This window comes from Stegodyphus dumicola, chromosome 3, assembly GCF_044657685.1.
Source record: "Stegodyphus dumicola isolate Sdum_Otavi_A_Nest chromosome 3, ASM4465768v1".
Classification (NCBI taxonomy): domain Eukaryota; kingdom Metazoa; phylum Arthropoda; class Arachnida; order Araneae; family Eresidae; genus Stegodyphus; species Stegodyphus dumicola.
The window spans coordinates 121,424,618-121,438,920 of NC_140770.1; the positions used below are offsets into that span (position 1 = coordinate 121,424,618).

General features: G+C 33.7%; 1 protein-coding gene across 1 annotated transcript in view; it reads right to left on the reverse strand.

Annotated features, from left to right (window-relative positions):
• The window catches only part of LOC118193216 (uncharacterized), a 94,154-nt gene that overhangs the window by 30,571 nt on the left and 49,280 nt on the right, over positions 1-14,303 (reverse strand). Inside the window, exon 3 of the mRNA XM_035364275.2 lies at positions 3,039-3,172. Coding sequence (XP_035220166.1) covers positions 3,039-3,172 — 134 coding nt within the window. The remainder of the gene's footprint in view (positions 1-3,038; positions 3,173-14,303) is intronic.

A 14,303-nucleotide genomic window follows, 5' to 3' on the forward strand; every position in this document is an offset into this window, starting at 1 on the left:
ACACGCCCAAAGCGAGTTTGAAAAGCGAAAGTAATTTGGAGTCCCAGCTGGGTAGAAAATGAAAAATATTGCATAAAAAAGCGGAAGTTTTCAATGGCAAGGTTAAACAACACTTTCAGTTAGCCTTGAAAATAACGCAACGCTATTCAGCTTTCAGCTGCCCTTCTAAACCATTCTACGATATGCAAGCTGAGGTTTTTTTTGATTGAGAAATTTTCAAGAACAAAAGGGTGCTATTCTACAACGTCGTGTTATTTATTTATTTTTTTAAGAGTTTCAAGCAAATTTTCTTAATTTAAGTAGATCTGTTTTAAAACTTAGCTACAATTTAATTATCTTTTATATTCTTTGTTTTGTTTATACTCATTTTATAACTGTGTAACAGTATGCAGTTTACTTTTTCACACACAAGAATACATAGTACTTTACAAAATTTTAGGACTAATCTTTTAAAAAAATGTCGGCAAATCGGCCAGCCGATATTACGTTAGCATTTATTACTCTGACATTCAATCAGTTTTCTTAAAATATCGTTTACTTGCAGAATTTTCTGTGAAGTTAATAGTTTTATCTGTCATCGTTGATCGAAAGTTGAGCAAAGAATAGTAATAGAATTTTGCTGCAAAGAAGGAAAATTAGCAAAGCTTTTCAAACAGATTGTGACTGGATATGCTACTCAATGCTTTGCTTAGGATGCCGAGACAAAATGACAGTCACCTGCTAGGGAATAGGGACTGCTGTTCGAGAAAGTTTCGCAGAAATTTCGTTTTCTGAAATCTCGAGTAAAGAGTACGCTAATGATCTTTTTCCACTGTAAAAGGATAATTCACAAGGAACTTTTCCTCAGAGGGAGATAATGAACTCCATGATTTAAAAAAGAATAACCTAGTGGATAGGCTTCTGAAGTTAATTCAACATATTAAGCCTGAAAATGCTCAATCGACATACTGTAATCATAGACATCAGCCCACTTTGACTCGTAACCGTGGGAACAACAGCTGCTGAAAAAAGGTCGAGTTCGCTTAAATTTTTGACCATTTCATTTCTATTTAGCATGTTTCACTTCATGAAAGGTACGCGAATGAAGCTTTGACTTCAACTACAGTCTCAAGTGACGTGGAGAAAACAAATGTTAAGTCGTTATATGACGACAAGAGTTACAAACGCAAATGGGAGAGGTGCTGACAGCGGCTTTGAAGGGCCTATTTTAAGGTAACAAACTATAGTTTATGTTGCATGATAATGTATCGCCACAAAATTCCATTTTAGTTAAGTAGTTTCGGCAAAGAGAAGTGTCACAGTTCTCAGTTATCTTCCTTATTCACCATATTTGGCTAGTTTCTTTTCTCTAAAGCGGATTCTGGTCTCAGAGGTTATTATTACAACAGCACTAAGAGATTCAGAAAACGCAAGACTTGAACAGTATTTGAAAAGGTGATTTATAGGGTAGAATCAAGAATGTATATTTAAAAGCTAAAAAATTAGAATCCCCCCCCCCCAGTTTTTGATCTTATAAGCTTATTCCTAAAACTTTGTATATACACTATGTATATTCTGAATCAAATTTCTAATTATTCTATCTTGCACTTTCAGATTAAAAATGATATATAAGGCTTGCTCTAAACCAATTTTTGTCTCGTTTTAAATAAAGTATTCAAATAAAGTGAACAGAAAATATAATATTTATAAAATTTCCTCGGTTAGCCTTTTAAATTTTTCATTTGGATGCTCATTTGGATTTTTGAAATACCTCAATTGAGGTCTTTATAACAATCGGCATGGGGTCTTGTATTTTTGACAAATTCCTGATTAAAACTAAATTTTAAATAATTAATATTATGTATCAAATATGCAAGATAACATTTCCAATTTTAATTTGTAACATTAAAATTGGATTTGTAATTTTCTAAGATCTTCTTTTGTTAATTTAATTATCACCTTTTTATTTCTAAACATAATGAAATACGTCTAACAAATCTTTCAATAAGTAAAGCATTTCCAAAAGTAGCATCCTTGTCATATGATTCTTATATAATGCTAATGGCGCTCGAGCTTATATAACAGTAACGATAAAACTGAAAAGTTTTATCCAATAATACCGAGTGTGTAACACATTTTTAAAACGTTTTCGATAAAAAAAAAAAAAAAAAAAAAAAAATTAAATGCAAATGTTTTGAAATAAAAATTTCTGACAACAGCTATTATTTGAAATAAAAAATATCGTCTGCTATTTTTAAATTTATTCTTTTTTCAAAATGTCGCATGTAAATAAGCTCTGGGTCGAAGGATATGTTTTTGCGCTTTCCGAGGAGAAATATTCCTGTTCCATAATTAAATGCGTAGTATTGAAATTTCTAAGCGCAAAATAAGCAACATTCTTAATCGGAAAGGGAAAAACCGTCAATCATTATTCTTAATTATACATACATTACAAGGAATACCCAAATGAATACCGAAAAATGCTACTAATGTTTGGAAAGTTGATTCTAATATTTCTAAAGAATGTAATGTTCACCAGCATTTGCCGAGTCATATAGCTCAACGCAGAACAATATGTGAAACCCTGTATGAAAACTGTTTAGCAGCACATAAATCGAAATACATCGTGATCCTGGACGAAGCATGAGTTTACTTAATTTAAATGACTCTCCTCCCCCAAGAAAGAGATCTTTTTATTATCTAAAATAGAGAGAAAAGTGTAGAAACCTGATTCCGTCCATACGAAGAAAGTTTCAGTAAGGGGTTTACAATTGTCATAGGAATCTGTGATAATGGGAAATTAAAAATAAAAAAAGTGATCAACTCAAGAAAAAGCTTTACTTCCGATATTTATAGAAGACACTCCATTTTTTTTTTTTTTTTTAAATCCCAGTGACTTTACTTAGTACAATGATGAGTGAAACTTCACAAGACAAAGCAACAAGTACAATAGGCAATATTTATATATTTTTAAATACTCGTTTATTGACTAGTATGTGTTAGTGAGGAATAATATAAATACATGTAAGTAAATTAATATTAAATTTTGTTTTACTTACTCCCTTGAGATTCGCAGAAAGTTGATAAATAACGCCAAGATCTTAGTAGGTAATCTCCATTGTCGACTTGTTCTGTCTTATCCAAGCAAGTTGAGATCTGCCACAGCAAGCAGTCAAAATTTTCTCGAATATACCTGTATGGGAAATGAAAATACTATCATGTATGATTTAACAGCAAAATTCTTCTTCTAAATTCCCTTAGCTTTTAGATGATATACATTGTGGAAGTTCGTTCGCTCGTTTGATCAGTTACGTCAAAACATGCAATGACAAAAACGCTTTCGTAGAAGACATTCTAGTGAAAACTGACTCATAATCATCTTGTATACATAGAAAGAATCAGGAAAATACCCAGGCAAACTAGTCTTTTCCGTAGAACTTAAAGTTTTCAGCCGTTTTAGCGGCCGAGCGGTAAAGTCGCTGAACACTGGTAGTTCGGTCCGAGGTTCGAATGCCGCGAACGGGCTGCCTGCATGGGCGTTTTCGTGGTTTTCCCCATGTGTAACGTGTATACGAGCCAGTTTCCCATGAAGTCCTCCATGAAGGCACCCCTCCCCTTAGGCAGATAGTCCTCGAGATTTTGCCATAATCACACACACACACACACATTTCAGCAGTTTTAACCATTCAGCCATTGATGGATACTGCTATTCTGGAAGCTTTATCAAGATTTAATGCCAGTCAGCGGTCGTGAAGTAAAACCATTAAATACTGACAATTCGACCTGGGCTCGAATCTTAATGACTGGCTGCATGGGAAGCTTTTTGATTTTTTTCCATCTTTTAACATAAACAAAAGTTAATTTCCATTAAAAAGGGAATTACGATAAGTGTCTCTCCTCTTAGACAGTACCCTCGAGTGTTTCCCCTACTATAAACAATCTAATCCTTTGCCAAGAAATAGTCAAAAGCTTTAATTTTTGCAATATTTTAAAATTAAAATTTGTTTTAATGACCACTATACCTTGGCAACCTTTGAAATTCGGCAAGATGTTTAGGTGAGAAAGCTATTTGCCGAAGAAATTTTAAATTTTGCGTACACGTCAGTGTAGTGTCCGACTTCAATGGATTTGCCTTGGTCATGTTAACTTAGCAAATTAAATTTCTAGAAAATCTCCTTAAGTGTAAGGAAATAAGGCTTAGAACGAAATAAGAAATTTAGTGAGGGTTTTATTTTTTTAGTATATAAAATTTATAGCAGATAGTAAAACCAAATGGTCTTACAAAATACTAGCATCGTTTAGAATTTTACAATTATAATCCTCCGCCCCCCCCCCGCATGACCTACAGTTAGTCACACAAGTCTGCGTACAGACTAAATTTTAAATTAAAAAAACAGTTAAAGCATAGAAAAATGTATTTTAATCATTGCATTTTTTTTCTTCTATTAGCTAAAATTGTAAGCTTAAATAAAAAGTAAATAATATCAGTGTAATACTTTTTACATTTTTCCAAAAATATATTTTGTCAAAAAAACTCAGATTCTTCAAAACAGCTTACAGACGTCTGGGCATTGACTAAACTAGTTTTTCAGTGTCATCCGACGTAAATTTCGCCCATTCTTCCTGCAATTTACTAATTACCTTATTTCGCGAAGTAATATTGTATTTTCGAATTCATTTTTTCAATTTTGCCCACAAATGTTCGATTGGATTGAGGTCTGGTGACTGTGGAGGAGTACGCAACTGTCTTGGAGTGTGATAGAGGAGATATTCCTTCACAATTTTAGCTGTATGTTTCGGGTCGTTGTCTTCTTGGAAAATAAAGGTATTAGAAAGGTTTAAATTTCCGGCACTGTCTCGTAGATTTTTCTTCAGAATATCCAGATAAACATACTTATCCATGACTTTATCACTAATGTGAAAATTTCCAACTCCTTTCGACGACATACACCCCCATATCATCACACCGCCAACTCCATGTTTGACAGTTGGATTTAAATTTCTCATTTTCAGTTCTGTTCCTGGTTTTTTCCATACAATAGGGTGACCATTAACTTTAAATATTGTAAATTTACTTTCATCTGACCAAATTACATTGTTCCAGAAGTCCTGCGAAGAGTTTAAATATGTTTTGGCAAAAGCAATTCTTTTCTTTCTATTTGTCTCGGAAATGTATGGCTTAGACCTAGGTTTGCGTCCATGATAATCGGACTTTCGCAGCACTTTTCGTACAGTTTCAGGAGAAATTTCCTTGTTGCTAGTTAAAAAAATGTCTTTTGCAATGCTTGCAGCAGAAAGTTTAGGATTTTGTTTAATTCTTAAAAGAATTTTTCTTTCTTATCTTTGCGTTAGCTTCTTCGGTCTCCCACATCTTGGTTTTACAGTAAGACTACCAGTGTCAAGATAGTTTTGAATAACTCTTTGCACACTAGGAAATGGTTTTCCAATGGTTTTACCAATATAACGAAGAGTTTTACCTTCATCTCTCAATTTGATAATTAGTTGTCTCGTAACTAAAGGAATTTATTTATTGGTTGTCATTTTCGTCAAAGAAAATAGAAATAGCAACTTCCAATCAACGTGAAATTTGCTTCGGAAGTCAATGACCTTGAAAGTGTAACCTTCTTTGCAGTCTCAAATTTGAAGTTTAAAAGTTAAATAAGAAATCCCCCGCCTCCTTCGCGTTGTACGCAAACTTTACTGGCTTTGATTTCTGGCCACTTATCTTTTAAAAATTAGTGTGCATAAATTATTAGATATGAAAATATTACAGTTAAATAATTTCAAAGTCCCTTATTAAAACTAAATATTTAAAAAATAAAACTTTAAGAAACTACCCTTTTCGCACCTTAAAATTTGGATTTGATATTACTTTTCTTGATGTACGCAGACTTTATTGACTAACTGTATATGTAGATGTTTGAGATAGTACCTATATGTAGATGTTTAGCTTTATTTTTGCTGCTGAACTACGTCCTGTTTTGATAAGCCCTAGTGTGCTTTGCTATATTTAACTAAACCAAAGTAAATCCTTTTCGGATAATTTTTAATGATTAGTTCTTCTTGAAGAAATATGCAATGTCTAAACTACATTTCTCTATTTTATTGTTTCTTCAATACCTGTTTATTGCACTGCGCCTGTGCACTTTTGTGGCTGACAGTATATCATCTATGGTCACTCCTATTACTTTCATGATCACGAAATACTGCTTCTTTCACTTCAATAAAACTTGATGATAGAATCGGTGACTCAGCAACAAATATCGTTTTAAATCAAGCTTTGCTCAGGAGATAACAATTGCCCATTTTCATACATTACGTAGTTCACAGTTTTCCATTTCCAATAATAAGCAATAGACCTCTGATAAGCAGGTCGAAGTATATTATTTATCACCCAAAGTAAGGAAAAAAGGAACAACATGCCAATGACAATACTTGTGTAAATTTTATAACAGTTTGATGGCAAGGAGAATAACATGTAATGCTTCGTCACCGTGACGCAGTGAAGCGATCAAAGAAAACAATAGTAAAGGAAACAACGAAATTTCCATTCCGAGTTCAGTTGCAACATTTCGTTTGACTCGTTCGTCAGTATTAGTAGTATGATTTCGTAATAAACTCTATAACCTATTGGTTGAAAAATTCAGTATTTATTCAACTAAATCCATTAAGACATCTAATCTATTAAGAATTCTCTCCTCTGATTTTAAACTAAAGCTTAAAATGTTTATTACTCAAATTAAAAGTAGAATTTTTAAACTAATTTCACAGATGTGCTTCACTGCATTACATTTTAAGATTTAAATTTGAAGTTGATGATGTCGCGTCCGTTATAAGACAATACTCACAAAACAATCTGTTATAGAAAGATATTATGTGCCAACACTGATTATTGTCCACCTTTAAATTAAATCTGTTGTCCTTGCCTCTTGTTTTAAAAATAAGTATTTATTGTCCATAAAAAGTTGTTTAAATGTGTCATTCTATTATTTCTTTGCTTATTGAATTAAATAACTAAAAAGATAGAATTATCGTGTTTAGAATGGTTTTACAAGAATCGAAATGAGCTAGTGAAGAAAGTACACAAATGAGCCTCGACTTTCTCATATAACTGGTTCCCGAAAATGTGTGCAAATGCTACTGTTTAAACGTAAAAATATTGTATTTTAATAGTATTTATTTATCGAAATGCGCAATTAAGTTAACGAGCCGTGTTTAAGCGCTGTTTAAGTGAGATTTTTAACATGTCAAGAATTACTTGAATAATTCCCCCCCCTTTTTTTTTCTTTTCTTGATAAAGAGATCTATAATATACCGTGTCCTTCTTGATCGTCCTACAGACTTGAAAATATACATTCTCCATTGGGATCACATTTTTTCCATGGTAGTCAAAATTTTTCAAGATGCATAAAGATTTTAAAAGTTTCTTCTTCCTCACTTTCACTGTGTACTATTTTTAACTTTTGTTGCTCAACTCGTATTCATTTTACAAAGGTACCGACCAAGATTCAATTAACTCATTATCATCATTGCTAACGTCCAGTTTTAGTTCATTTATTAGTTATTAGTTCATTCATCATATTAATTAGTTCATCATCTATTTCTTCTGTGTCAGTTTCCGGAGATTCTTCAGCATTTATAAAACTACTCGTCATTTGCGGGCATAATTGTTTCCAGGAATCTTTCAATATTGACTTTTTTATTTCAGCCCATGAGTCTCCAATATTATTTATTGCGTCTAGTATATTGTAGTTCTTATCTCTTAATGTAAGCTCACCTTCCCAGCCAGTTGTCTTAAGGCTTGATACATTACTAATCTCACATAATACCGTTTAAACGTAGCTATTACTGTTTGATACATGGGCTGTATGAGGCAGGTAATATTGGGAGCAAGAAACACAACACTGATTTCCGAGTATAAATTTTGCGGAGATTTTGGGTGTCTGGAGCGTTGTCTAAAATTAATAATGCTTATAATCGTAAATTTTTGTCTTTAAAATACTGTTTAACTGTAGAGAAGAAATAAAAAGTGAACCAACCAATCTTCAAATATTAACGTACTGCATTAATTCCACGCTTTTTCATCTGACTTTCAAATGACTAGAAGCAGTTCTTTATCTTTTCATTTCAATGCTCCGGGATTTTCTGCTTGATTAAACAACATTGGCTTCAGTTTTCCACTGAACCACTGGTTTCCTTCGATAAGAATGTAAGATTAGGCATTTTTTGTTCCAAAATAAAACGTAGGAGAAAATAAAAATAAAAAAGTGGGAGCAAGCAAACAGTTTTTGCAGTGTCTTTGAGAATTGGATTCCCGATGTTTGCAAGTACAGATTGTTCTAGACGTTCATGATTTCCCGCTTACATAACGTAACCAGACTGCGTACTTTAAAAAATCCTGCACGAAAGCATTACTCCTCTCCGGAAATACTCCTCGAATGTTTTGCCGTAATTAATGAACCAATTATTTAAATATGCAAACGTACCGATTGCAAAATTTAAAAAAATTCAAAATTATAGTTAACGGTTTGCAATGAAATTTAACGTAATAAAGAAAAAAACAATTCCTGAGTTCTAAGGCATTTTTTTATAGCGATCCGATAAAAGATATCCCCTAAAGAAGTTTAAAAATCTTTCAGGGAGCTAAGATTTGTCAAGGTATGGATGTCCAGTGTCAAATATTTTTATTTACGGGCTAGCTACGTGGATGTTTTCGTAGTTCTCCCTCCCCCAGGTGAAACTAAAATGTGGGACAATTTCCGTTAGAAAGTGCTCCGGGAAGGCATCCTTAAGGTAGATCCCACTAACGTAGATGGCAACCCTTCGCCGTGTTCAAATTACGAAATAAACAATTCAGTTTTTTAAATCAAAATTTTTATTATATATAAGACTTACCGTTTAAGATTTGTAAAAATATCTATTCTGAGAATTACAGAAACCAAATAATTCTGGGCTACTCATACGTAGAGTATAAAGAAACAGTACGCAAGAATGAAGGGCAAAAACGGGGGTACGTCTCCTTGGTAGATTTTATATATAATATTGTAACGTTAACGATATACGTTCGGTTTAATTTCTTTTTCACTCATTCTCTTTAATAATTGCTTACTAGATGCTGAGCAGACAAGGTTACAGAAAACTTATAATTTACTATATCACTAATACTTATTATATTACTCGTAGTTTCCGTGCTTTTACCCATTATACACTGTTGGCCATTAAAATTGCAACGCCATGAACTAAAGCAAATACAAAAAAGATATTTATTACACGTAAACAGTATGGCAAGAAGACAAAATTGTTAAATTTGTAAGCATTTTGGAGGGTTACAGGGGCGCGAAATAATAGAAACAGCTGGCACCCCTAGCATCTAAAACGGCCCTTACCCCATTAGACATGGTGTCAAACTGGGCTTGGATGTCAGAAATGGGCGACTCATCCCGTGCTGCTTCAAGTCTATGCCGCCCTTCATCAAGCGTATTAGCTGGAGAGGGGTGGCGGGCCAGTCTCTCAGTAATCCGTGACCAGATACTTTCAATGGGTGACAGATCTGGAGACCGTGCAGGCCAGGGCAGCAGTTGAATGCTCTGTGTATCTAAAAAGGTCGGAACACTACGTGCAACACATTGTCTTGCATTATCTTATTAGAACAGGGCATTTGGGGGCCTCGAAGATAGGGCACAACCACTGGACGTAAGATGTCAGAAATGTTCTAATCTGCGTTCAAATTACCGTCGATCCGAACTAGAGATGTGCGTGTCGTATACCCAGTGGCTGCCCAAAGCATCAAGCCAGGTGCAGGACCCTATGCCGATATCAAATACAAGCAGGCAACGTGCGGTCTCCTCGGACACTCCAGACACGTATACGGCCATCAGAATATTGGACGTAGAACCGGAACTCGTTTGAAAAGACGACATTGTGCCACTCCTGTACGCAGTTTTGTCATTTAAAACACCAGAGTCGCTGTCTCTCTCTTTGCTGCATTGTCAAGGGAAGCCGACGTAATGGTCACCTTGCTGCTAGTCCACGCTGCTGCAAACGTCGACGCACCTTACGAGCTGATTCTGGGCATGCTGCAAACATGTCCATTTCCTGACTAATAGTCAGTGATGTGGTCGTACGGTTTTGCAAGGCTGAACTCACAATATGTTAGTCATGGGAGGACGTTGAGATACTGCATGCCGTTCAGTATGACTCTCAGCAAACCATTGATTCTATATTCACATGATAGTGGTTGGATATCGACCAGTGCGACCGGCGATATCACGGAACGATAATCTACACCTTCGATAGGCAACGATCCTGCCTCTATCGAATTTCGAAACTTTCTGGTAAGCATTTCATCTTCTTATTCGATGCATAACACAATATTCTGAGTGAATTCTAATTTTACAAAGCACTTTCTGAATGAGAAATCCACTACACAAGTTTTCTTTTATGCGGAGCTTCAGATGTCGTTTCTCCCTCCTGCGTCGTCTAAATGCGCTGAAATACTAATCATTTGCATATCTCAACTTCTTCCTTTCATGTGATTTTGACGCTCGTCAGATCATTCCTGCTTGGTGTTGCAGTTTTAATGATCAGCAGTGTATGATGCAAAACCATTTCCCTTGAAAACAATTCGAATGTATTATATATTCTCAAATGCAAGCTTTTCAAAAGCAAGTAATCTTTGTTCTATCACAATTACTTGTTTAATCACCTGTTTCTTTAACAATCTTAATTCGATTCCATGGTGAAAGTGAAATATTTATCACAGAAAAGAGCGCAATGCCTATTTGCCCCGAATGCTTATTTAATTATGTCGAAATATTCGATAGTTTTTCTGTACATCATGATAAAAGCTTTCGGGAATGACATTATTAAGAAAACTGCTGCTCATTTATACTACGAGGAGGAAATCATATTTACGCAGCTATACTTTGCAGAAGAAAACTGACGCCAGGATGCAGTTATCACGGTCTAGCCTAAACTGATAAAGGCATGATTTACGTGAAGCATTTTTAAAGCAATTTTAAATAACATTCCAAACTTCCCAACTCTTTCACGTAATTACTTACTTTCTTAACTATTTTCATCGATCAAATTAGGTAGTTAATATAGTAAATAGTATAGGGCAAAATATCTTAAAAGGTGTACCTTTAGGATGTTTTTTGATTTGATTTACCTGATTATAGCAAAGCATATTAAGGTTATCTGCCTAATGTGAGGGATGCCTTCGTGGAGGGTTTTTAAGAAAAAAAGGCTCGTATACACATTACGCATGGGGAAAACTGCGAAAACTTCCATGCACTTAGCCAACACCTCCTAGAACTAACTCAAGGCCACGGCGCGTTTCCCAGGAGGAGGTGTGACGTCAGTTTCAGTAGGTATTGCATTTCATTTAACTCTCCCCACCCAGGACTGTGGTGGGTGGATTTCCGGAGTTTTGACGGTCACTCGGTCAGAAGTCGTCCATAAGAACAGTGGACATTTTCTTTCTTTTTTCAGATATTTCCATATTATAACTATTCCACTTTATTATTTGTTTTTCAAATTTTTAATATGGTTTACACATGCTGTGTACCTAACTGTAAAGGGAACTATCCAAATGGTCCTAAAGTACAGGTTTTCTCTTTTCCGAAAGAGAAAGAATTCTTAAATAAATGGATAAAGGCGATTCATAGAAGCAATTTCAAGCCAAAAAAATTTTCGAAGGTAAATTGAGTTTCCTTTTCTTTTCTTTTCTTTTTTTTTTTTTTTTAATGAATAAGTTTATACTTATCTGTGCTTTAAAATGTGCTTCTGTGTTAAGTATGTTACAATTATCATAAACCAAAGCCAGTACATACATTTTTAGAAAGATTTTATAAACATATTTAATCTTATTGTAAGTCTAATAGTGATTATATAAATATGACTTAATCATACTATTAATTTAATTTATAGTAGATAGTACTGTTTATCATCATGCTAATCGTTCAATCTATAGCAGATGGCATTCTTTATCATCATGCCAGTCACTTTGTAGTAAATAGCATCATTTACCAAGTTAAGTAAATTAAACAAATGTGTGACTTAAAAGTAGGATTAGATTAAATGTAGGATTAATAAAAATTCAAAATTGTAAATACATTTTGTATGTTGCAAAATGCTTGCCTTTAAATATCTCGATACATTTGTCACAGGAACAGCGTATTTATTAAAATCCGAAGACCTTGAAAAATCTTGATAATATTTTTGTAACTAATACCAATTTTGTTTCTGATATCAATGCGAAAAAATACGCTATTTAAATTTTTGTGAGTTTATGCCTGATATTCTTAAAATTCACTTAATATAAAGTAAATAATTAAATATGAAGTTTTACAAAATCTTGTATTTAATTCTAGTTTAGATAATTAAATCCGATTATAACAATCTTTGCATGCAAGTGTTTCGTATTTTTTGTAAGTAAATAATTAAATTTTGGCAACTCTTTATTTGAGAAAAGATTTTTCTATCTAATTAGACATGATTCTTCAAAACTAGTTACCTGTTTCACTTTATACAATTAATAGACAAGTATGATTTTCTTTCTATTAGTCGTGAAGAAACATTAACTTATATTATTTTAGCGGTCCACCAGCGGCCGAGCGGTTAAGTCGCTGAACACTGGTAGTTCGGTCGCGAGGTTCGAATCCCGCGAACGGGCTGGCTGCATGGGTGTTTTCGGAGTTTTCCCCCATGTGTAACGTGTATACGAGCCAGTTTCCCTTAGAAAGTCCTCAACGAAGGCATCCCTTCCCTTAGGCAGATAGCCCTCGAGGCTTTGCCGTAATTAAAATAACTTAACCTAACCTATGTTATTTTATGCTACAAATTTTAATGAAATTGAATAATGTATGCTCAGTTTAAAGCCGAAAAACTTAATGTGTAAAAATACAGACAGTTTTGAATAATTCTGAATTGACTACAAAGACAATTTCGATGATTTTCTTCTTTCTCTTCTTTTCCTCTATTGGAACAATCCTTCCTCTTTTTAGTTGACTGATTGAAAATAAGCATATACATATTATCTAAAGTATTTCGAATTGTATAAATTATTTCGAATTGTAATGTATAATTTAGTGCATCCTAAGGGCATTATATTTTAGTCATTTTATTCGGCAGTAATAATGCAATGATAATTGTGTTTTTCATTTGTTGTGTTCAATATCCCAGTTTAGGATTTGTTACATTTGCCTTCCACATAATACTGCTAAACCATGTTATAAAATTTTCCTGTAAAGATCAGAGGTTAGCTATTTATATCTATATCAGACCTCTATCAGAGGTTTGATATTTGCCATTTAAAATGCAAAATAATATTTAATTCTCTCTGTGCACCTAATGTCTCAAATAATTATGAAAACTTATTTAAATCGTTGGAAGCTTAGCGTTATTTTTTTCAAACGTGAGTATTTATTATTATTCGGCAACATATGTTAAAAATAAGATATATTACTTATACTTATCAAAGATGTTTATTAGTCAAGGCATAAATAAATTGTTGTAAGTATAATTAATACGACTCTTGACCAACAAACATCTCTGATTAATTATATTTGTTTTCAACTAATGATTTTATGTTTTCTACATGATTCCAGGTAAAATAGCTTCATAATTTAAATCAGTTAGAATTTATCTAAATTTTTTAGGATCTATATATCCTGCCTTCATGTCTTAAATTGTCTTTCTGTTTAATTATTGCGTACAAATAAAATTCCGATTCATTAAGTGTGAAGTTTCTTTCGTTAACAAGAGTTACTCAGCGATTAAATTTGGTAAAATCAGTAATAACTTTTAATGGAATTAAAAATTCTAGTTATTCGTATCGAAAACATTCTAAAAATAAAAATCTCGGTTCTTCACATTCTAATGAAAGCAAAGTATTTTCCAGATTTATAAACGATGAGAATTAAATATAAAAATTTCAGTTTAATTATAAGCCTGTCAAATGGACATTTAAGAAGGCGCCCTTAAAGTTGGCGAGGACGAAAGTATCCCTACTGCAGTGACGTCACGAACTGCGCGCCGTGGCCTTGAGTTAGTTCTAGGAGGTGTTGACTTAGCCCGTTCGCCTGGAATCGAACCCGGGTCGGAACTACCAGTGTTCAGCGATTTTACTGCTCGGCCGCTGGTGATTCCTTTAACGGAGGAACTGTCAAAGCAACTTCTTTGTATACATTCTTCACCGGTGAAATATCCTTCGTAGGCTACAGAATTTCTTCCTAATTTAGCTTCGTATTTAGCTACAGAATTTCTATTTATTATATTGTTTTGCTTTTTCAGATATAAATAATGAATTTAAATTCTACTGA